This window comes from Acinonyx jubatus, chromosome A2, assembly GCF_027475565.1.
Source record: "Acinonyx jubatus isolate Ajub_Pintada_27869175 chromosome A2, VMU_Ajub_asm_v1.0, whole genome shotgun sequence".
NCBI classification, from domain to species: domain Eukaryota; kingdom Metazoa; phylum Chordata; class Mammalia; order Carnivora; family Felidae; genus Acinonyx; species Acinonyx jubatus.
In genome coordinates this window covers 106,726,639-106,748,007 of record NC_069383.1, presented here as the reverse complement: position 1 = coordinate 106,748,007, position 21,369 = coordinate 106,726,639, and the positions used below count along the sequence as shown (strand labels likewise).

At 47.6% G+C, this 21,369-nt stretch overlaps 1 protein-coding gene and 1 long non-coding RNA gene across 25 annotated transcripts in view; both read left to right on the top strand.

The window, feature by feature from the left end:
* Positions 1-21,369, top strand: part of SLC41A3 (solute carrier family 41 member 3) — a 174,450-nt gene that overhangs the window by 23,709 nt on the left and 129,372 nt on the right. The window contains exon 2 of one of the 24 annotated variants that reach the window (XM_053218818.1): positions 20,659-20,951. The exons of 22 other annotated variants lie outside the window; for them this stretch is intronic. Coding sequence is in view for 1 of the 2 variants with exons in the window: in XM_027046064.2 (XP_026901865.1) it covers positions 15,723-15,935 (213 nt within the window). In the remaining variant the exon portion in view is untranslated. Of the gene's footprint in view, positions 1-8,497; positions 15,936-20,658; positions 20,952-21,369 lie in introns of those variants that run through there. One more of the 24 variants, XM_027046064.2, reaches the window with a different exon arrangement.
* LOC128314840 (uncharacterized) lies at positions 6-2,734 on the top strand. Its single transcript, XR_008296963.1, has 2 exons — positions 6-157; positions 218-2,734. It is a non-coding gene; the product is annotated as an uncharacterized LOC128314840 (long non-coding RNA).

Sequence of the window (21,369 nt, the reverse complement as noted above, 5' to 3'; positions counted from 1 at the left end):
TAAGAGGAAAATAAATGGGAATGGTGGTGTTGGGGGCACTGTTGAATGCCATACCTGAAGAGTAGGCCTCTACACTTTGAATCCAGCTTGAGGGACAAGGGACAGGACGTCCTCTTCTTAAATACCATGTTTCTATAAATTGAGAAAGATTCTTTTAGTTACTGGTGACAGAGACTAAAATTAACCCAGATTAAGCTTTAAAAAGACAATTATAAAGAATACTGGTGACAGAGACTAAAATTAACCCAGGTTAAGCTTTAAAAAGACAATTTATTAGCTCATATAATTGAAATATGTAAGGGGTTAGATTTCAGGCATGGCATGATCCAGGTGCTTAAATGATTAGCAGGATGCTGGCTTTTTCTCTGCCACACATCTATGATTTATTTTCAAGTAGGATTCTGTACATAGAGGGGAAGGTGGCCCTTGGCATTTAATTTCAACTTAATACATGCGTTCTTAGAAAAAAGAGAGACTTCTTTGTCAATGTCCACATCAGTCTCTAAAAATTGATCCTGATGTCAGGTGTCCACTCCTGTTCCAGTTCCTGTTCCCTGAGGGAGAACATTCTCTGACTCACCTGACTACATTGTCATCACTCTTGGAGGGGAGGCAGGGTGCCTTGATTTGCAGCCCTACCGAAATGCCACAGAGTGAGGAACTGGGAGTTACCCATCAGACAAAAAAGTTACCAATGTACCCTGACTTTCTTGTTCTTCTACTGTCATTCCTTTCATTGGTATGGTCTCAGAAGTCCTCCCTGGAAGGACATAGTACCTAAGAATATTCTAAGTCATGACTGCCCACACTGTCATTCCTTTTATCAGTGTGGTCTTCAGAAGTCCTTCCTGGAAAGGTATAGTCCCTAAGAATATTCTAAGTCATAACTGGCTAGATCTCTCCTATTAGTTAGCAGTCAGCAGAGATCAAAGGCTGTCTAGAGTGAGGCAGACTGGGAGAAGCAGGGCTGATGTGTGTGACAGTTCCTGGCCTGTGCCTCACTCAGTGCTCCAGGGGCTCTGTGTCTGGTAACCTAGGCCCTGCCCCTCATGGATTTAAGTCCCAGTTCTACCACTTAGCAATAAGACTGGTGGTTTAAATTTTTAAAAAGTGTTTTTTAAGTTTATTTATTTATTTTGAGAGCAAGAAATAGCAAGTGGGGGAGGGGCATAGAGAAAGAATCCCAAGCAGGCTCCCTACTGTCAGCTCAGAGCCTGATGTGGGGCTTGAACCTATGAACCATGAGATCATGATCTGAGCTGAAATCAAGAGTTGGATGCTTAACTGACTGAGTCACCTACCCCTAAATTTTTTTTTATTTTTTATTTTTTTATTTTAGAGACAGTGTGAGTAGGGGAGGGGCAGAGAAAGACAGGGGGAGACACAGAACCTGAAGCAGGCTGCAGGCTCTGAGCTCTCAGCCCAGCGCCCCGTCATGGGGCTCAAACTTACAGACCACAAGATCATGACCTGAGCTGGAGTTGGATGCTTAACAGACAGCCACCCAGGCGCCCCTAAATTCTTTTTAAACTAACACTAAAATCAAGAGATTTTATGTAAAAGTCTGAATTTCTGTTTTGTCTTGAAACTTGGCAACTCTCGCATAATTGGCCCCACTTTCTCTCACTGCACAGTGGATGGTTGCAGCCGCCTCCAGGCGGCCATGTTCTCCGATTTGCCACAGTCCCCACCATCCCACTGCATTCCACCACCTGCCTGGCCCTGCTCCACTCTGGAGTTCTCACAGACCCTTCCAGTACCCAGCTGTCTAGTTCCTCATGACGTCACAACACCAGTGACCACCAGCTCACTCCCAGAATCCACCTGGACCTTGCCCAGCCCCAGGATGGCTGTCTCTTAAACCAGAGCGCCTATCCCAGTCTGATTCAGTCCCTGCCTGCATGTTTGGTCTCTCTGTGCCCTCCAGACCCCTCAGCCCTCTCCTTTTTCCTGGTGACCTAGTCCACATTTTTCTTGACATGGTTAGTCAGCACTGCGGTAGCCTCCTCACCGCCCTACTTACTTCAGGTGCTGTTCCCTGCAGTCCATTCTCAATACCACTGATTTGCAAGATGCCTATTTTATTGAATGTTCTGTCAGTATGGTGTCACTGGGGCATGTACCCCTATACAGACACACACACACACACACACACACACACACACACACACCTCACACTTATATATTTATATATACATCCATATATATCAACCCCCTAAACATACACACATTGGTTTAGAGTGTACACACACAGGTTTATAGATTATATAGGGAGAGGCAGTATAACAGTGAGCTGAATTGCTTGAGAGTCCAGACTCTGGAGCTAGTCTAACTGGGTTTGAGTCCGACTTTTGTCACTTACACAAGTTGCTCTTTGTTCCCCTGTTTTCTCTTCTGTATATTAGAACTGAGCCCAGAAGTTTGTTATGAGGTCTGTGAAGTGGAAGTTACAGGGCCTGGCACTAGGCAGTGAAGGTTAACTGCTGTTAACTCCTGTTGTCATTGATATTCTGTCAGTGCAACAATTTAAGAGGATAAAATTAGGCAGAAATACCCATTCTACAGTTTTTTTCATGTGTTTGTTGGATCCATATGAAGGTCATGGCCTAACTGCCATCTCAGGGGGAACTCCATGATGCAGATCTGAATTTTATTTTTATTATTTTTATTTTCTTAAGTTTATTTTTTAAGAGAGCAAGCAGGGGAGGGACAAAGAGACCTGCATGTTTGCAGAGAGAGAGAGAGAGAGAGAGAGAGAGAGAGAGAGAGAATCCCAAGCAGGCTCCACACTGTCAGCACAGAGCCCGATGCAGGGCTGAACCCATGAATCATGAGATCATGACCCGAGCCAAAATCAAGAGTCAGAAGCTTAACTAACTGAGCCACCCAGGTGCCTTGCAGATCTGAATTTTAAAACCTCTGTTGATTTCTCTACTGACTGTGGAATAAAATCCAAACTCCGCAAACTGGCATCCAGACATCCTGAGCTCACCTTGGCTGTATCAATTAGGATGGTTTCAGCTACACATACCAGAAAAAACACCTGTAGTAGATTAAATAAGAAGGAAGTCTGTCATCTTCCAAAATGGAATTTCCAAGATGGGGTAATTCCAGGCTTGGAAAGTATTACCATAACCGGCCCACAATGACTCCAAGGAACCAGGATCTTTCCAAGTTCCTGCCGAGTCAGCAGCCAAAGTTGGCTTTGCCTTATAGCCCCATCATATCCAGAGGGAGAAGAATGGGTCTTCTGCTCTGGTTCCTTCTCCTTTTTTTTTACTCATTTTCAACGTTTATTTATTTATTTTGAGGGAAAGAGAGAGTGGGCAGGGAGGGGAAGAGAGAAGAAGAAGAAGAGAGAGAGAGAGAGAGAGAGAGAGAGAGAGAATCCCAAGGAAGCTCCTCACTGTCAGTGCAGAGCCCAATGTGAGGCTCAATCCCATGAACTGTGAGATCATGACCTAAGCTGAAACCAAGAGTCAGAAGCTTAACCGACTGAGACACCAGTTACGCCTGGTTCCTCCTTCTTAAGCACAGGGAACCTTTCCTGGGCATCCCCAACAAAACTCTTCAACTTCTCACTGGCAGATTTGGGCATGTCCTACTTCAAAACCAAAAATTGGCAAAGAGAATGGAATGGCCATGATTGGCTTGGCTTGATTGAGCTGAGAAGAGGAGAAGGTCCCCTGCCCTGTGGATGGGTTCCTGTGTACAGTTGGTTCTGTCGGGAAGGTGAAAACAGTCAGTGGTGCCACACTGGCTCAGCTGACTAAAGCCAGCACCACTGGACAGACCTCTGTCTGCTCTATCCAGTGGTGCTGGCTTTAGTCAGCTGTGTGGTAACCCCCAGCCTCACTTAGACTGCCCCCTCCCTGTGCCTTCTTTCCCACCAACCCTGAGTGAAGAGGCCTTCCGTCATCCTTCCCACCCCATTTCACATGGGCAGCCTTACATGGAGCCTTTCTTGAGGTGCTAGCCTCACCAGCATGTCACCTTCTATAGATGTTGGGATATTTGCCATTTCTTTTTACCATGTGCAGGATCTGATGCTCTCCCTGGCTTGAATGTGAACTCCCTGAGAAAAGAGGCTGTGGTTCAGAATGTAAAAGGTTCACAAATATGCACAGGGACAAGGCAGCCACTAGGCCCCAGTTGGTTTTGTTTCCTCCTAAAGATATTTTATGCACGTACAAACAAATATCTATATCTGTTCATCTGTCTCTGTATATTTTGCTCACTCTTTTTTTTCAAGTTTTGGCATATACAAACTCTTGACTTTTGGTGTTTTCACCTCACAGTATAGCTATACAGTATATTCACTACACAATATATTCACCTTACAATATTCTTTATAGATACATTAAAAGTTTCCTTTTTTAGAAATGGTTGTTCAGTATTCCATTATACAAATATACCAGAATTTATTTAACCATTTCTTTTCTGATGTGTTTTTAAACTTAATTATTAGTTTGCTAGGGCTGCCATATCAAAGGACCATAGATCAGGCAGCTTAAACAACAGAGACTTATTTTCTCTCAGTTCTGGAAGCCAGAAGTCCAAAATCAAGGTGTCCTCAGGGCTGGTTTCTTCCGAGGCCTCTCTATGAGGCGTGCAGATGGCCACCTTCTCCGTGTCTCTTTATATAGTTGTTCCTCTGTGCATGTCTGCGTTCAAATTTCCTTTTCTTGTAAGGACACCAGTCATATTGGGTTAAGGCCTATCCTTGTGACCTCATTTTAATTTAATACCACTTTAAAGGCCTTGTCTCCAAATACAGTCACATTCTGAGGTGCTGGGGGTTAAGACTGCAGTTTGGGGGAGGGGTGCATGATTCAGCTCATAACAACACCTTAAAATAGTCTTACTAATGAAAGCTCAGTGAATAATCTTTCTTTTTAAGTTTGTTTGTTTATTTAGAGAGAGAGCAGGGGAGGGGCAGCGAGGGAGACAGAGAACCCCAAGCAGCCTCTACGCTCAGCACAGAGCCTGACTTGGGGCTTGAACTCCTGAACCATGAGATCATGACCTGAGCCAAACTCAGGAGTCAGGATGACTACCTACTGAGCCCCCTACAGTTCCTTGCAGTGAATAATCTTGACGTTTGCTACATGCTGGAGTAAATGAGTAGGGTACATGTTGCAAGTAGAAGTGCTGGGTCAAAACATCATGCATTTGATAGATATATCACCAAATCGCCTACCCTTGAGGTGGGACCAATTATACTTCCTCCAGCATCATAGGGAGATGCCTGCTTGCCAATACTCAGCAACGTAGTTTATTTTCAAACTCTTTGATCTTTAACAATCTGATAGATGGAAAATTGCATTTCCTTGTACACTGTATTAGCTTCTATTACTATGCAACATGTCATCCCCAAATTTAGCAGCTTAAAATGGTACTCACTTATTACCTCATGGCTGCCATGGGCCAAGAATCCAGTAGACCTAGGTTTTCTGCTTCCAGATCTCTCAGGAGGCTGCTGTCCAGATGTCAGCCACAGCTGTGGCGTCATCCCAGGGCGCTCATAGGCTGTGGGAGGGATTCAGCTCCCAGCAGGTTGTTGGACTGAGGGCCTCAGTTCCTCTCTGGATGTTGCCCAGAGGCCACCTTCAGTTCTTTCCTCACTGGATGTCTCCAACATGGCAGCATCATGAAAGCATGCAGTCTGAGAAGGAAATAGAGTCTGCTAGCAAGACAGAAACCACCTTTTGTAAATCTTACCACAGAAGCAACATCTTTCTTCTCTTGGCTGGAAGCAAGTCACTGAGTTCAGCCCACGTTTCAGGGGAAGGTATTATACCCAGTGTCAGTAGAGGAGGCAGGGATCCTTAGAGATCATTCTCTAGGGCTGCCTGCTGGGTCCCTGGTAGTGCAATTTGTATTTCTCACATTAGCAAGTGAAGTTGAATATCTTTGGATGTTTGCTTCTATTCTTTGCCTGTATTTTTATGGAGTGGTTATCCTTTTACTGGCACCTGAGGGCTTCTTATATATTAGGGGAATTGACCTTTTAATTGTGATATGGATTATAAATATGTTTCTCATTTTTCTATTTGTTGACTTTGCTTTTGATGGTTTTTGTTGTGCATATGTTTATTTTTTATTTATTTTTGTTTGTGTATGTAGTGAGATTAATACTCTTTTAAGGCTCTGTGCCAGTGTTCTCCTTAGAAACAGAAGCTGCCTCTCATATAGTTCTCCAGACCCCTGGGTCCCCACACAGGGCAGCATATATGACAGGGTTTTGGGAATGTGTACATAGGAAGAAGAAAGAACCCCATTCTTTGTGATGAATCTGATCTCTTTGTATTACATGTAGCAGAAATTCAAACTGGTGGTCCACAGACATCATGCTCATTTGCAGAGGGGTCAGGAACCATGGGCCCCATGGAGGTGGAGTGGGGGTAAAGAGGAGGAAGGGTCTGGCAGGGATGGTGCCTTAGCAAAGACACGGAACCCTCTAGAAAGGCAGGAGGACAAGGGGCTGATGGGAGGGGAGAAGCAAGGGAGTGGAGAGTTATGTGAGGGAAAGGAGTAAAGCCTGGACTGAGTGCCACAGGAGATGAGGCCAGCCTTGATGAGGGATAGATTCCCATCGTTGGGCTGTGGGGATGGTCGAATATAGGGCATCCAGCCTTGGACTTGAGAAATCCAGCAGGTCATTAGTTATTACATATACTCCTAACCTGAGAGGGGGACAGCAGATGCTGTGAAGGGCCCTCAGAAAGGAGCGCTTGGGAGCAGAGTGAGCCTGCATGAGCTTGGGGAACACTGTGTGCTATCGGTGGGGGAACCCTCCACCGCCCCTGTTTCTGAAGAAGGGTGTGCCTGGCTCCTTCACAGGCCGGCAGGGAAGCAGAGAGAGCCCGCTCCTCAGGGATAGGAAGGGTTGTGGGAACAGAGCGGGGTGGAACTTGTGGTTAGGTTCCTCATGGCCTTCCTGCTTTCCCCCATGTCACAACACATAATACTGCTAGTTTTAGGCCTCATACCACATTGACCCCATGATGCCGTGACACCAACTTAAATCGTGGTGGTGACTGGGACTTCTAGGGAGCAGGTAGAGAACACCCTCACCCCCCCAGCAAGTGAAGCAGCCTCTTGACCTGGAGGGAGAGGGCCCCCTGGTGAACTTATAAGGGTTCCCCATTGCAGCCAATAAAGGTAGTGGAGGGGCTTGTGTTGGGGTACAGATAGCATGTATCCCCAGGAGCATGAATCCAGATTAAAATCAGTGCCAGGGGTGCATGGCTGGCTCAGTCAGTTAAGAGCGTCCAGCTCTTGATTTCAGCTCAGGTCATGATCCCAGAATGTGGGATCAAGCCCCATGTTGGACTCTGTGCTGAGTGTGGAGCCTGCTTGGGATTCTGTCTCCCTCAGCCCTTCCTCCTCCTCCTTTCTTCTTCTTCTTCTTCTTCTTCTTCTTCTTCTTCTTCTTCTCCTTCTCCTTCTCCTCCTCCTCCTTCTCCTTCTTCTTCTTCTTCCTCCTCCTCCTCCTCCTCCTTCTCCTCCTCCTCCTCTTCCTCCTCCTCTTCCCCCTTCTTCTCCTTCTCCTCCCCCTTCTTCTCCTTCGCCGCTGCCGCCTTCTTCTTCTTCTTCTTCTTCTTCTTCTTCTTCTTCTCTCTCTCTCTCTCTCTCTCTCTCTTGAAAAAAAAAAAACACTCAATCAAAAAATACCACATTAATCAACCTCCAACCCCCACTGGGGCTTATTTTTCACCTTAGAGCTTAAGTTTGAGGAGACCAGTGTGCCTCTCAATTCTTCTGGCTGCTCAGGGTCTGCAGAGGAGGTGGGAGTTTATTGAGTCCTTCCTGTAGAGTCAGCCCTGTGTGTCCTCAGAAGCAAAATGAGGGCTGGCCATGACCTGTAATGTTGGAAAATAAGGAGGACAAGCAGTGTCCTGGTGAGGCCTTGTATTGTGGCCTTAGTGCATGTGGAGACATCTGTGACTTTGACCTATATTTTGGGTGTCTCTGAGGCAAGAGTGCCCTAGTTCCTTAGAGTAAAAGTTTTGGAACAGCTCCTAGACAGTGGCCCAAGAGTTTGTAAAAAGTTGCAGATGGAACCATTTGCTGGCCAGAGCATCCAGTGCTAAAATGGCAGCCTAAATTTGACCATTTTTGCTGACTGTTGGGTGAGTTGTTTCCTTTATCAGGGACATAAACATTCCACTGAGCTCCATGGTGTAGTATCATGGTCATACCACCCATAAAGTATACAAAGTCCATTGCTGTTCACTAGGTTAATGTCAAGGGGGCTCCCTACATAGCCAAGGGGACTGGGGGAGGGGTGACCTCCTCTGGTATGGTAGCATCTGGCAAGGGACTAAGGAAGGACAGAGGAGGCATCCTTCTGTAGTGGCATATGCCAGAGAGTCCAAGTTTGACTCTATCCTGTATTGAGTCCTCAGTAGCTATGCCTCCCAAGGCTCAGTGAGCTGCTGCGTATGGAGGGTCACAGGCCAGGGTCTGTGAGAGCCTCCCTTTCCAGGAGAGCCTCCCTTTCCAGGAGAGCCCAGTATGTAGCCAGCAGTTGCTGCTCAGTTGGTGTAAAGTTAGGCAAGGAGGGTATTTTCTTGCACCCAAGGGCTTCTTGGGCAACATATATTCATTATAGGTATGTGGTCCAGGACTCCAAGAAGCATAAGATGAGGTTGCTAATGTTTTGCCAGTGAAGGAATTTTTGAGGGCACTGATAGCAATGCCTGTTGACTTTAATTTGGACAGATTCTAGAGCCTTTTGTTGGAGGTGTCTGTTTAAAACAGCGTCCTTTGCAAGTGACAGCATAAATGGGCATAAGTCAAATGTGCAGAGGAGGACTGTGTTGCCTCCAGAATTCAAAAAGGACTACAAGGTGTTGGGCTTCTATGAACAGTTTATTAACAGTGTGGGTGCTAAGAGTCAATGGCTGTTTTCTGACAGTGTCAAGGATGGAGTTGCCCTCGGTTTACCAAAATAATTTTTAGGAATTTGCCAAGATGTCTGGCTTTGCCCCACATGTGGAGTAATGGCCCATCCTCTCTTTGCGAGCTCCTGAGTGTTTTGCCTTTAGTGAATGTGTCACATGAGTCTCCTTGGAGGAGGACATCATAATGTAACATTAGACCTGTGCTCCTTGAGAAAGGTGCATGCAGTTAAGATGTTGCCTGCAAGACCGTGCGTGGCAGAGCTGGTGAGGTACCCCGTGAGTAACCTGGAAAGTCTGCTGTGTCCGTTCAGAGTTGAAGGTCACCTGCGCCTAAGAGGGTGTGGAAATAGGCATTGAACAGAAAATATTAGCCCAATCTATAGTAGCAAAATCCTTACTGGTGCTGATCAGGGGGAGTCGGTAATTTCAGTTACATTGGACGTTGTGTATGGGGCCACAGTGGATGGAACCAGAGCATGAAGGATGCAGTCATTCACCCTGTGGCAGGTTCTTTCCAGGTTTAAGAGCAGGCCAAATTGGACTTTTAAAAGGAGAAGCAGTGGGGGTAATCACCAAGTAGGTCTTGTATGATAAATTTCAAATCTTGAAGGCCCTGTGTTAGCTTATATTGGGCTGTGTTAACTATTTTATTTTTAGCTGGGTGGAGGGGGGTGTTCCATGGGGTCCCATCTTGGCAGTTTATAATTTAGACTAGGTGCAGGAGTGCCACAGAGCACTTGCCAGATACAGATTGCCCTGAGGTGCCTCCTGCTGGACTATGGCCAGTTGGCAATAGTTCTTGCCTTGGTGATGGGAGGAGATGGCATTACCCAGGAGAGACAGTGGGACATGGAATAGGCTAATAATACACAAGCTGGCCAACAGTTAGTGGCTCCATCCCAGGCAGCACTGGCCATGTCAGGAGCTAGTCAGGCAGCAAAGAGCAGTTACAGTGAAAGCTGACCAGGCATCTTCTATCAGGGTTGGGCAGTCCTGTTTGTGATGCCAGCTGCTGCAATCACCCTCTCCTTACTCTGTTGGTGAAGGAGGGGTTTCCACCCAAGCATATGGAGATGGCCAAACACATGACCCCAACACTGGACTGAGGAAATCACAGTTTATCAGTCACACAAACTCACACCCAGGGACACACAGGGTTGCACTGGAAAGCAGAGTGAACCATGAGGGGCTGCAGGAGGCAGACTTTGTAGTAACAATAGCATAAAGTGCCCCAGTTCTCATTGGAAGGTATGATTGACTAGTTTGAATAATTCTGTGGGCCAGTAGGAACTAAAACCCCCTACTCAGGGATAAGTGGGAACTGTGCCTGGTCCCCTTGGTAAGGACGGTTGCTTGACTAGGGGACCTTGTCCACTGGAGAAGAGGGGGAGGGGGAGTTGCAGGTAGACCCTGTGAGGCCCTCCTGGTTTTACCACATGTCAAGGCAGCAGATCATAATAATTTTAGGGCCTTACACCACTCAACCTACAGAAGGCTGATTGGGTTTCTTTTTTTCTTTGTTTCTATGATTCTGTATATTTGTTTTTTCACTCATTAATGCAACACGTGTGTGTCAGCAGTGGGGGAGAGAGGACCAGCACTATGCTGGACCCTGTGGGGGATACAAGAGCCAGGCTCCACTCTCACGGCATCACAGTCAAGCAAGGAGGGTAGCAGATGCATTAGTCAGTGTTAGCAGAAAGAGCTATGAGGCAAGAAGGCCAGCTGCATCTCAGCCTTGGAGAGGGAGGTCCCAGAATGCCTGAGTGACATGAAGGAGCTGCTTGGAGAAAGTGCTTGAAGACAGCCAGCCCTGAGTAGGCATGAGTGCTCTGGTTCTGTGTTTTCACCTGTGGGTGGGTTCTGCCAGCGACATCAGAAGCAGGAAATAAAGAAGAAGCCCTCCATTATTGAGAATGTAATCAGCTTGATCTCTGAGACCTTAACAGGATGAGGAAGAATTCAGGCCTTTTAAGATTGACATTTTGGCTCAGAACCAGCCCAGGCTCAAGATGGCCAGGAAAGGAATAGGAGGCCATTTAGAAGGTGTGCTTCTGGGAAGACACCCAGTTCCCACTGAAGAATCAGAAATGAAAGCCAGGAATGGTGATGTGCATTCCAAAGCTCTCTGCCCACCCTCTGCAGGCCTTCCTAATTGTCCTCCAAAGACACACTCCCAAAGAATCAAGGGGGTTGGAATAGATGAGTAGGTCATGCCGCAGGCCTCGGGATTCTGATTCTTTGGTCTGGGCTTGGGCTTGGGCTACACATTTCAGGAGCTCCCAGGTCATTCTGATGGCAGAGTAGACTGAAAACCACTGATGCAGTCCCACCTCTCATGTTTAGAGTTTAGAGGCCTGTACAGGGGCAGGGCCTTATTCAGGGTCATCTGGGAAACCACCTAATGCTTGACCCAGATTCCATCTGCTGCTCAGTGCAGCCCCAGAATCTAGTTCAAGGTCTTTGAGCTTTTCTCCTGTGCTAGCTATTTTTAAAATTACATTCCTGATCTTCTGTATTCTGACCCAGTAAACCATGTTGTCATATTTTGTTCTCAAGTTGCATGGGAAAGTAATCTTTCTCATGTAATGACATCTTTTATTTATTTTTGGTGACAGTTTATGTTTTGATGGTTATAAAAGCAAGTAATCACAATAGAATGTTAGAACATTATAAAATAAAGGTCATTTTAAATTCTGCTTCTCAACGGTAGTCACTCTTAGCATCTTGATGACTATCCTTCTGAACTTCACTACTTGCATGTGTGTGTGTATTATGTGTGTGTGCATTTATCTTAATTTCTCATTTGGTTTTTTAAACAGAAATTAGAAATATTTTTTAATAATTAAGAACTTACTTAATCAGAAATCTGTTTCTATATGGAATTATGTAAATTATTGTCTGTTTCCATATCTTCTGTACTGATGAGAATGGTTCAAGGCCCACTGTGTATGATTATACATTGTATTAGGATGTTTGACCACATTCAAAACTAAATCACAGGAGTTGTTGAAGTCAGAAGAAAGCAATCGCTTGTTGGGGGTCCCTCCAGCTGAGTTCTGTGGGAGCCATGTGGTCAGTGTCCAGAGAAACCAGCCCAGCCCAGCCCAGAGTGGTTCTGTCTGAAACCAATTAACGTCTCAACTCTTTTCTCTGAAATATGCCATTTGTGTCTGCCTCCTCCTGGTTCAGACTCTTGTTTGAACACAAGAACCCAAGCCACAGATGCAGGCAGCATCAGACAGGAGAAGGGTGTGGAGCAGAGAGCATGGAGGGTGGTGGAGGCAGTCTGCCCCCAGAGTTGGGAGCTGAGGGTCTTAGTCCTGCCTCTGATACTGACTTGGGGTGTGGTTTTGGGTAAACGCTCTCAGGGCCTTTGTTTTCTCATTTGCAAAACTGGTGTACTTCCTGCTGGATATCCTAGAGATATTTTGAGAGTTTGGTGATTGAACATGAAATCAGTGTGAAAGGGCAGTGAGAGGCACAGATGGGTACACAAGGGAATGAGATCTTTCATTCATTTGTTCATTCCTTCATTTGCAGGTCGTTGGGTGCTGTGTATGGTTGGTTGATCCTCATTTCTTGCTCCCATTCCTTGGGTTTCCTTCAGAGCACTTACCACAGGTCATAATTACATTTCCATTTTTATGATTATCTGCCACACTGAAAAGCTCTAAGTATGTGCTGTTCAGCTAACAGATGTACCACAACACTTAGACCAAGAGTCTGGAAAACATAAGGCCCTCAGTACTAATCTGTGGAGTAAGTGAATGAATACTTTCCCCTGCTCTGAAAGATTGTGGCCATGAATCAACCAGACTCCACCTCAAGAGGAGTACACTTTGGGATGGGAATGTTGATGTATGTGCATTTCATTATGTCATTAGGCATATGTGGACTTCCCTCAGAGGGGTTCAAAAAAGAGCTTTGGTAATTCTGGGTAAGATGTTAGGCTCTGGCCAGGACACTGGAATGGCCTCAGAGATGAGAAGGCACCTCAGTTGGCCATGAGGTTTGGCAAGAGTTTGGCCTGAGCAGCAAGTGGAACATGCAGAGGGAGTAGTGTGAACATAGGCACAGCCCATGTGAGGGTCCACAGGAAGCTCCTTTTAAGACATGCGGTGGATGATCATGTACTAGGCAGAAAGAGGGCTCAAAAGGATGCTTTCCCCCCCCAAATTGTGAGAGACCTTGAATGTCTGGCCACAAAATCTGAACTCTCTCAGGTAATGAGTTGACAGCTATTGAGGATATTTGGGCAAGCAGGTCACTTGAAGACGTAATATAAGGTGTTAAAGAGCAGGTATTACTTTTGGTGGACAGAAGGGTTAGGAGGTAGTTAAGGGCTATGGTGAAGGTGGTGTCCATGAACTGGAGAGGAGGGGAAAGACATGGGGACAGGCAGATTTGATGTGGGGTTGAGTTGGTTGGGGAACGGGCAGTCAGAGTGCAGTTTGGGCTTCTGGCAGAACCATTTATTGAGGCAAGAGGCTTGGGGGAGGAGTTGGAAGGAACAAACGTGAAAGACTAATTGAGTTATACAGGGGCTACACAGAGCCTGAAAGCTCAGGGGAGGGGTCTGGACTAGAGAGAGGTTTGGAAATTGTTAGTTTCTCTGAGATGAGAAAAGTAAAGGGTGGGGATGAGGTTCCCCAGATGTCCCAATTATCTATTGCTATGCAACACACTGCATCCACATTTAGTGGCTTGTTTAAAGCTACATTCAGTTTGGTCATGAATCTACAGTTCGAATAGGGCTCTGTGAGAATGGATGTCTGCTGTGTGCAGCATCTGCTGCGGTGGCTTGCCAAGCATCATACCCAATCCAGGCTAGCTCACTCACATGACATGACAGTTGCTGCTGTCACCTGGATCCTCAGCTGGAACACTCATACGTGGCCTTTCTGTGTGACTACTTGGGCTTCCTCATAGCATGGTATCTGGGTTTCAAGTATGAGCATCTCAAGAGATGGGAAGCGGAGACTGTTTCTCAAGAACCAGACTGACACAGTGTCTCTTCCACTGTGTTTTACTGGTCCAGCAGTCACAGGTTGAAGGGAGGAGACAGAAACTCCAACCCCCAATGGGAGAATGTCCAAGAAGTTTAGAGCTCATTATGTCTGGCTCCAAGGAAGGGCTTAAAAATATCTATTGAATGAATGAGCAAATGAATTGTTTGAGGACAGATGTAGAGAGAGGAATATTTGGGGCATGAGGAAAATAGTTGTTGGAGAAGTTTGGCTGGAGCTTGGAGAGAGGTGGATAGGCCTGGGGAGGTCAGTAGGATCTAGATTGTGAACTCCAGGCTAAGGGGATGGGACCTGAGTGTGGGATAGACTATCCAACAGAGGGGAACCAGGAGGTTGCCCAAGAGGGCCCTGGTTTAGGAACAGGAGCAGAAGTTGAGGCTCAGATCAGGATCCTGGTCCAGGAGAAGTCCCACAGGGTCAGTAGGTGAGTGTGCTTCTGACCTTCAGCCTTGGGCTTCTTCTGGCTGTGACCTTGATCCCTGTTCCAGCCAACCCTCATGCCTGACATTCCATCCCTGCTACCTGTGGAATGCCCAGTGCACACCCAACAATAGACTTGCTGGCAGTCAAAGGTGATATCCAAGCCTACTCTCTGGAAGGGGACAGTAAGCTGGGTATCAGGGCTGGTCTAACCTTTGTAATGGATGAGAGTGGAGCCTCTTCAGAAGCATCTTTAAAAAAAATTTTTTTTATGTTTATTTTATGTTTGAGAGGCTGAGCATAGGTGGGGGAGGGACAGAGAGAGAGGTAAACACTGAATCCAAAGCAGGCTCCAGGCTCCGAGCTGTCAGCACAGCCCAATGCAGGTCCCGAACTCAGACTGCGAAATCATGACCTGAGCCAAAGTCAGACACTTAACCGACTGAGACACCCAGGTGCCCCTATGTTTATTTCTGAAAGAGAGGCAGAGCATGAGCAGGGAAGGGGAAGAGAGAGAGGAAGTCACAGAATCAGAAGCAAGCTCCAGGCTCTGAGCTGTCAACACAGAGCCCAACACCGGGCCTGAATTCACAGACCTGAACTCACAGACCTGATCATGACCTGATCAGATCATGACCTGAGCCAAAGTCAGACACTGAACCGACTGAGCCACCCAGGTGCCCCTGGAAGTGTGTTTATTAGTTTTCTGGGCCCTTGAGAGTAAAGAGGGCTGCATTTCCTCTGTGAACATAGCTTCTTCATATGGTCAAGAGCCCAAGAGCCCTTGGATTCTGAAGTCAAGATGATCACAGGATGTGGCTTCTTTCTTGGGTACCTGCAGCCCTCTCAACCATGAGGCATGAAACTCCTCAGGGGGGCTGTAAGAGTGGGTCCTTTAGGCTGAGATTTCTCCAGGCCTTTGTCTGCCAAGAGTAGAAGCAACTGGGGAGTGTATGCAGAGGCGGGCAGGATTCTTTGTGGCCCTCACCAAGGTCAGGCCTCATGTGGTTCTGTCTCCCAGGGTCTAGCCCAAGCCAGTGTAGGCTGGAAGGCTGGATGCTATCAAGGTCACTGTGAGAGACTTAGCTGAGGGACGTCCTGGATGACAGAGCAGCTACTCTCTGAGGAGAACCTGATCTGTAGCGGGTGGAGAGACAGCAGGAGTTCGCCAAGGCCCCACATGAGGCTCTGAGTCACACTGGCCTTTGTTCCTTGCTTGCTCTGGCCCTTGGCTGAGGGGCATTCGGGGATCCTGCCAGCGGCTCAGGGCACTGGAAGCGTTCCCTATGTGTACATCTTTGGAAGCATATCCTGGTGCAGGAGGAAGACAGAGGACACAAGTGGACGTCTTGCTCCTGTGAACATGGTTGGCAGCCTGATCATGGTGGTCACCCTGCTGAACCTGCAGTTTTGCTTCCAGGGCAAGAAGTTGCGAGGCTTCAGCTGTGAACTCACCCGGTCCCCCCATGGGGTCTTCCCTGAGGCCGTCTTCTCTATCATGTGCCAGATCATGGTGCCCATTCTGCTCTCAGGCTTGGGCATGTTGACAGCCGGCCTGGTGATGAACACTATCCAAGTGTGTACCGGGCATTTGGGGGCCTGGGGGGAGGGGGGTGGGAAACCAGGCTCCCTAGGCATCACAGATATGATAGGCCCTGACACCAGAGGCCCTGAGTCGGGGTGCAGCCCAGGATTCCCGGGCTCAGTGGTGCCAGCAGGAGGATCCTCCGGGGGGCCTCGGGTCTGAAATTCAAAGAAGCTTCTGACGACCCTCTCCAAAGTCAGCCCACACTAACCACGTTAGCTCAAACCATTTTCCTTCCAGATTCATCAGGCAGGGCCTGGAGGGGTTCAAATCCTCTGCCATTCACTTACTACTTGAGGGAATTCATTAGCTTCCCCCGTATCAGTTTCCCCATCTACAGATGGGGCTAATGAATGCACCGACCTCACTGGGTTGTGAGGGTGAGACACCCAGTGTGCTTCGTGTTGTGACTCCAAGGGTGATGGGCACTGTTCCCTCCAGTCCCCAGAATCTCTGTGGGACTCTTCAGTGAGGGGAAAAGGTCCAGATCCCGGGCTGGGGTCCAGACGAGTGTGGGGATGTGGTGGTCTCTGTTGATTAGAAGCATTGTGGGGAGGCCCTTAAACGAGCACACACTCTGGCATTCACTTCTCCTGGTCTCTTTATGCCCTGGGGTTGGTTCACGTAATGCTGTTTGAATCATTGAGGGTTTGCTCTGTCTACCTAAATATTTTTATAGAGTTAGTGTGTGATAGAAAAATTAGAAAATATGCACAAGTGAAGAAGGAAGGTGCCCATAATCTCTATCAACATCGTGGTGCGTGTCTATCAAGAATGTGTAAACATAAATATATGGGATCTTGCTATGTAATGTGCTTTTATTATATTTTTTTTAAAAGAGAGAGTGTGTGCATGTGTGTACCTGAGTGAGGGAGGGAGGGGCAGAGAGAGGGAGACAGAATCCCAAGGAGGCTCTTTGCTGTGAGCACAGTGCCGAATGTGTGGCTCGATCCCATGACTCTGGATCATGACCTGAGCCAAAATCAAGAGTCAGATGCTCAACCGACTGAGCCACCCAGGTGCCCCTGTAATGTGCTTTTTAATCAGTGAAATTAAATTTAAATTTAGTTTTGCAGCCCATGGGGACATTGCAGCTAGTGCAATGCCTTCCTCAGTTCCACAAAGCATCTCCTTCCTGATGACAGTTCAGCATTCTTTGTGCATCTGTGTGTGAGTTGGAGAGGGGTTATCAACACCCACCCTGTCCCCTGGTCTCTGGATGAGGCTCTTGATGGCTCTGCCTTCAGACTTAAGTGGATGGGACACTCACCCCTCCTGGGGCTAGGGCAGCCCTTTGTGTACTGGCCAACTTGCTGTTAGAAAGCATTCATTTGGGCTTGCATCCTAGATCCCCATCTCTCTCACCTCAGAGCTTCACCCCTTGGGCTGCTCTAATAGTCTCTCACCCCCTTCCTAAGACCCTTCTCCAGAGAAAGACTCTGCCCTGTGTCTCTGTTTTGACCTTCCATGGCCACTTCATGGAACATGGTTTTGAGCCCCTACACCACAGTGCATGTCCTTCAGTTGCTGCAGCCTGAGAGGTTATATATCAGTCAGTTGGGGGATCTCAGCAGAGTCTGGAAGATTGGATGGGATGTCAGGGGAAGAAGGGCTCGGGATTGTACCCGACCATCAGCAGGGGTGACACAGGAGGCCAGTCCAGGAGGAAGTGCCTCCAACTGGAGGGCCGTTTCCTGACCTTGTGTTAAGTCTCCATCTGGGAGTCTAGCATGAAGAAAAGGGGATGTCTTGGGAAGGAGGCCCAGAGCATACTTGGGCAACTTTGCAAATCCAGGCCTTGAGCCATCCAGCTTCGGGAGGCCCAGCATTTGGGAGGAACAGATAACAGCTCTGGAAGACACAGCTCATTCTTTCCCTCCAGTTTGCAAATGTGCAGTGACTCCCAGGTCAAGGGCACTCAGGTTTTCATGGCTCCTGCACGTGCACCACCACCTCCCTGGTCACCCCCGCTCAGTGGTGCAGGATGTGGCCTTGTCAACACTGTTCCAGGGGGAAATTCCATAACATAGGAGGGTGGCCTGGCTCCCACTATACCCAGGCTGCCACATTCTGGGGCCTCATAGCCCCCATGAGCCTGAAGCAGGGATAACCTCCTGGCAGGAGCACCTCGTGGCTATCTCTGGCATAGTGGGCTGGCCCCAAGAGTACTGGTTAGGTGCTAACTTTACCTACTGTAGATTTGGGGTCAGGAGTCTCTCTGTTAATGGGGTTTGGGGTCAGTCTATAGTTGGGTCCAGGGATTGGGGCCCAGTAAGGGGCCAGAGAGTATCAGTTCAGTTTTTTTTTCAAAAAATTATTTTTCAGATACACAAGTAAGGTATATATAAATGTTTCTCTCCCTTTCTCTTTTTTTAATGTTTATTTTTGAGTGTGGCGGTTGGGGGGCTAGGCACAGAGAGAGAAGGCGAAAGAGGACCCCAAGCAGGCTCCAAGCTGGTATCAGCGAGCCAATGCAGGGCTTGAAGTCATGACCCATGAGATCATGGCCTGAGCCAAAGTTGGATGCTGAACCAACTGAGCCACCCAGGAGCCCATGTTTCTCTTTTTTATAAAATAAGTATTTCAGCCCTCAATCTCATCCCTGGAGGAAGCTTCTATTATCATGTCTTGTGTATCCTTTCAGGCCTTCTTGGGGGTTTATGTAGGCCCGTGGGCACCAGAGACAGTGACAGTGGTTGTAATTGTTAGAGTGTATGTAGTCTTTCTTCACTGAATTAGAGATGAATCAGACAGGTGTCTGCTTTTGAGCAGCTGGTAGCTGAGCACAGAGTAGGATAGATGAATTCATTCATTCATCTGGTTCCTCATTTATGCATTCAGCATATTTTGTTGAATTTTGTGTTAGCTGCTCTCAGGCCCCAGGAGTGCAATGGTGAGCAGAAACAGACCTGTCTCTGCCTCCCTGGCTTTTGTAGCTTAGGGGGTGAGGCAGGTGCTTCATCCCACGAGCCAGTGTTAAGGGAGTGGAGCAGTGAGCAGACATTTGCCTGTGAAGAAAGAGGGAACAGTTCATTTTTCCCAGAGGAGTCAAAGAATCTGCAGTTAGTAGGACAGTCGGAGTTGGACCTTAAAGGATAATATAATAGTTTCTGGGATGATGTGAGAGAGAGCAGAAGTCCAAGCAAAGGGATACAGACAAATGAGTGGGCATTTGCAAGGAGTGAGGAACAGCAATTGGCCATGGTCATGGGGTGGGGTGCTGGACAGCCTGTGAGAAGGGCTGTCTGCTCTGCTCAAGTTGTATGCTGAGTGCAGAGGGGTTGTTGATTTTTGTCCTCATTGTTTGTTTTAAAATAAATGTGTATTTTATTGAAGTATATCATGGATGTGTTGAAAATTGTACGTGTTATGTGTAGAGTTTGAATGACCATCTCAGGATAAATGCACCTGTGTAATCCCCATCCAGGTCAAGAGCATTTTCAGCCCCCAGCGGGCTCCTCCATCCTCTGCCCCACCTAAACCAGTCTTCTGCCTTCTAATACTGTGCATTAGTTTTGGATGTTTTTGAAGCATGATACTACCAGAGACATTCCTGTCTATTTCTTGTATGTTTTGAGGGGACAGATCTATTGGGTGTATGCCCAGGATCAGAACTGGTCAAGGGGCTGAGTGACAGGGTCATAACTGTAACAGAACTGAACTGTGGCAGCAGGGTGAAGGCCACAGGGAAGAGCTGGGAAGCTGTGGCTGTGATTCAGAGCCCCGCGAGTGCAAGAACCATTACTAACTCTGACTGATTTTGATCTCCCCAGTGCCCCTCATAAGATTTCTTTGAAGCATTTCCAGAGAGGGCAGTTGTGGTGGAAATTAAGACAGTTACCATGACTTGGATGCCAGGCTGTCAGGGAACACGGGGGGTTACTTAAGTCCATGCTGGAAGACCAAGAAGGATGCCTGGAGCCACAGTGGGCAGGGCAAAGGGTCTGTGCAAGGAAGGTCAAGTCTGGAATCCTGATTTTGAAGGGCCCATGGGATGTCAGGATTCAGTCAGCAGTTGGGTAGGCAGGTGCAGTGCTCAGAAGACAGATCTGAGCCAGAGATGTCGAGCATCACCAGCACAGAGCACAATGTCTTCATCAGAAAACCCTAACTCCAAGTGACTAGAGTCATTTAGGATTCCTATAAAGAAGGCTACAGATCAGACTGCTCTAGTACGTGTTCGTTCCCTGGATTAACAGTGTCAGCGAGGATCCAGGGTCCTACTGCTTTTCTGCTTTAGTCTTCCCTGTTAGTTGACTTTGTCCCATAATAGACCCCTGGTGGTTATATGGTGCCTGATGTGTCTAGATGTGACTTCTCAAGTCTCTGTGGCCATCATTGTGTCCCAGCCCACACCCACATGACTGATGCAAAGGCTCTCCTCCTTCCCTTCACCCCCTTAGGGCCGCTTGTTAATGTGGGAAGGATGGAGATGGCTGTGGGTGAGGTCATGTAGGGTGTGCAGTAGAAGGTGACTCAAGCCTTGGGAGGGAGAGGAAATGGCAGGGAAGGAGAATGAAGATGAAGCATGAAGGACTCAGGATTAATAGGTTAGGAGATCTACAGCCTTTGGTCTCCTGACCTCTGGGAGCCACCGTTGGCAGAAAGCAGACTTGGAATGGATGGGTCAGGAACCATGAGTGCCGCAGAGCAGTAAGTGGTTTGATGCCAGCCTAACCTTACCCTTGGCTCGGTTCTGTCTGTTCTGTAACAGGGAGTTTCTCAACTGTGGAGTTAGAGGACAGACCTCTTGAAAACGATGGACTGTTTTCTTGAGCATCAGTTCCATAAGGCTATTACGTAACCCAAGGACGGTCCAGAGTTGAAAAGCCTGTGTCCATTTGGAAGAATCAAGAATTATTTTTAGACCTTGGTAAAATTTCTAGCTTTGCAGCCTGCCTATCTGGAGAAAGGAAATAAAATTCTTTAAATTAAATAATATTAAGAAAAAGAGGTCAGGAGGAGGAAGAGGAGCCCTCAATGGAGGTCAACATGGAATAAGCAGAGGTCAGTTTCAGACTGGGGGTATGTGGTTGTGAGTTCACAGGAGTGACATGGAGTCAGAGGAGTGCCTGTCACACAATTGGAGCTTAACACCAGCTGGGACTGGGGGTGGGGGAGGTCCATAGCTCAGAGAGCCAAGGAGGAAGAATGGAGGTTAGAAGAGCCCAAGGAAAGGGCATTGCTATGGGGTGGGGAGGGACAGCAGCTAGCATAGCATCTGAGAGGGTGAGAACAAGACTCACTAAGTTCAGTGGTGCTGAGGAAGACAAGGGGAAGCTTCTGTGATGGGATGCAGAGAGAGGGGATTTATTTTTACACTTGAGTTGGTGGGGACTTGGTCTTGTGTGTCAGCAAAAATGAAGGTGCTTGAGAGCAGGCCGAGGTGGGAGGCCAGAGGAGGCTTGGGGTAGAGGATGCCGGC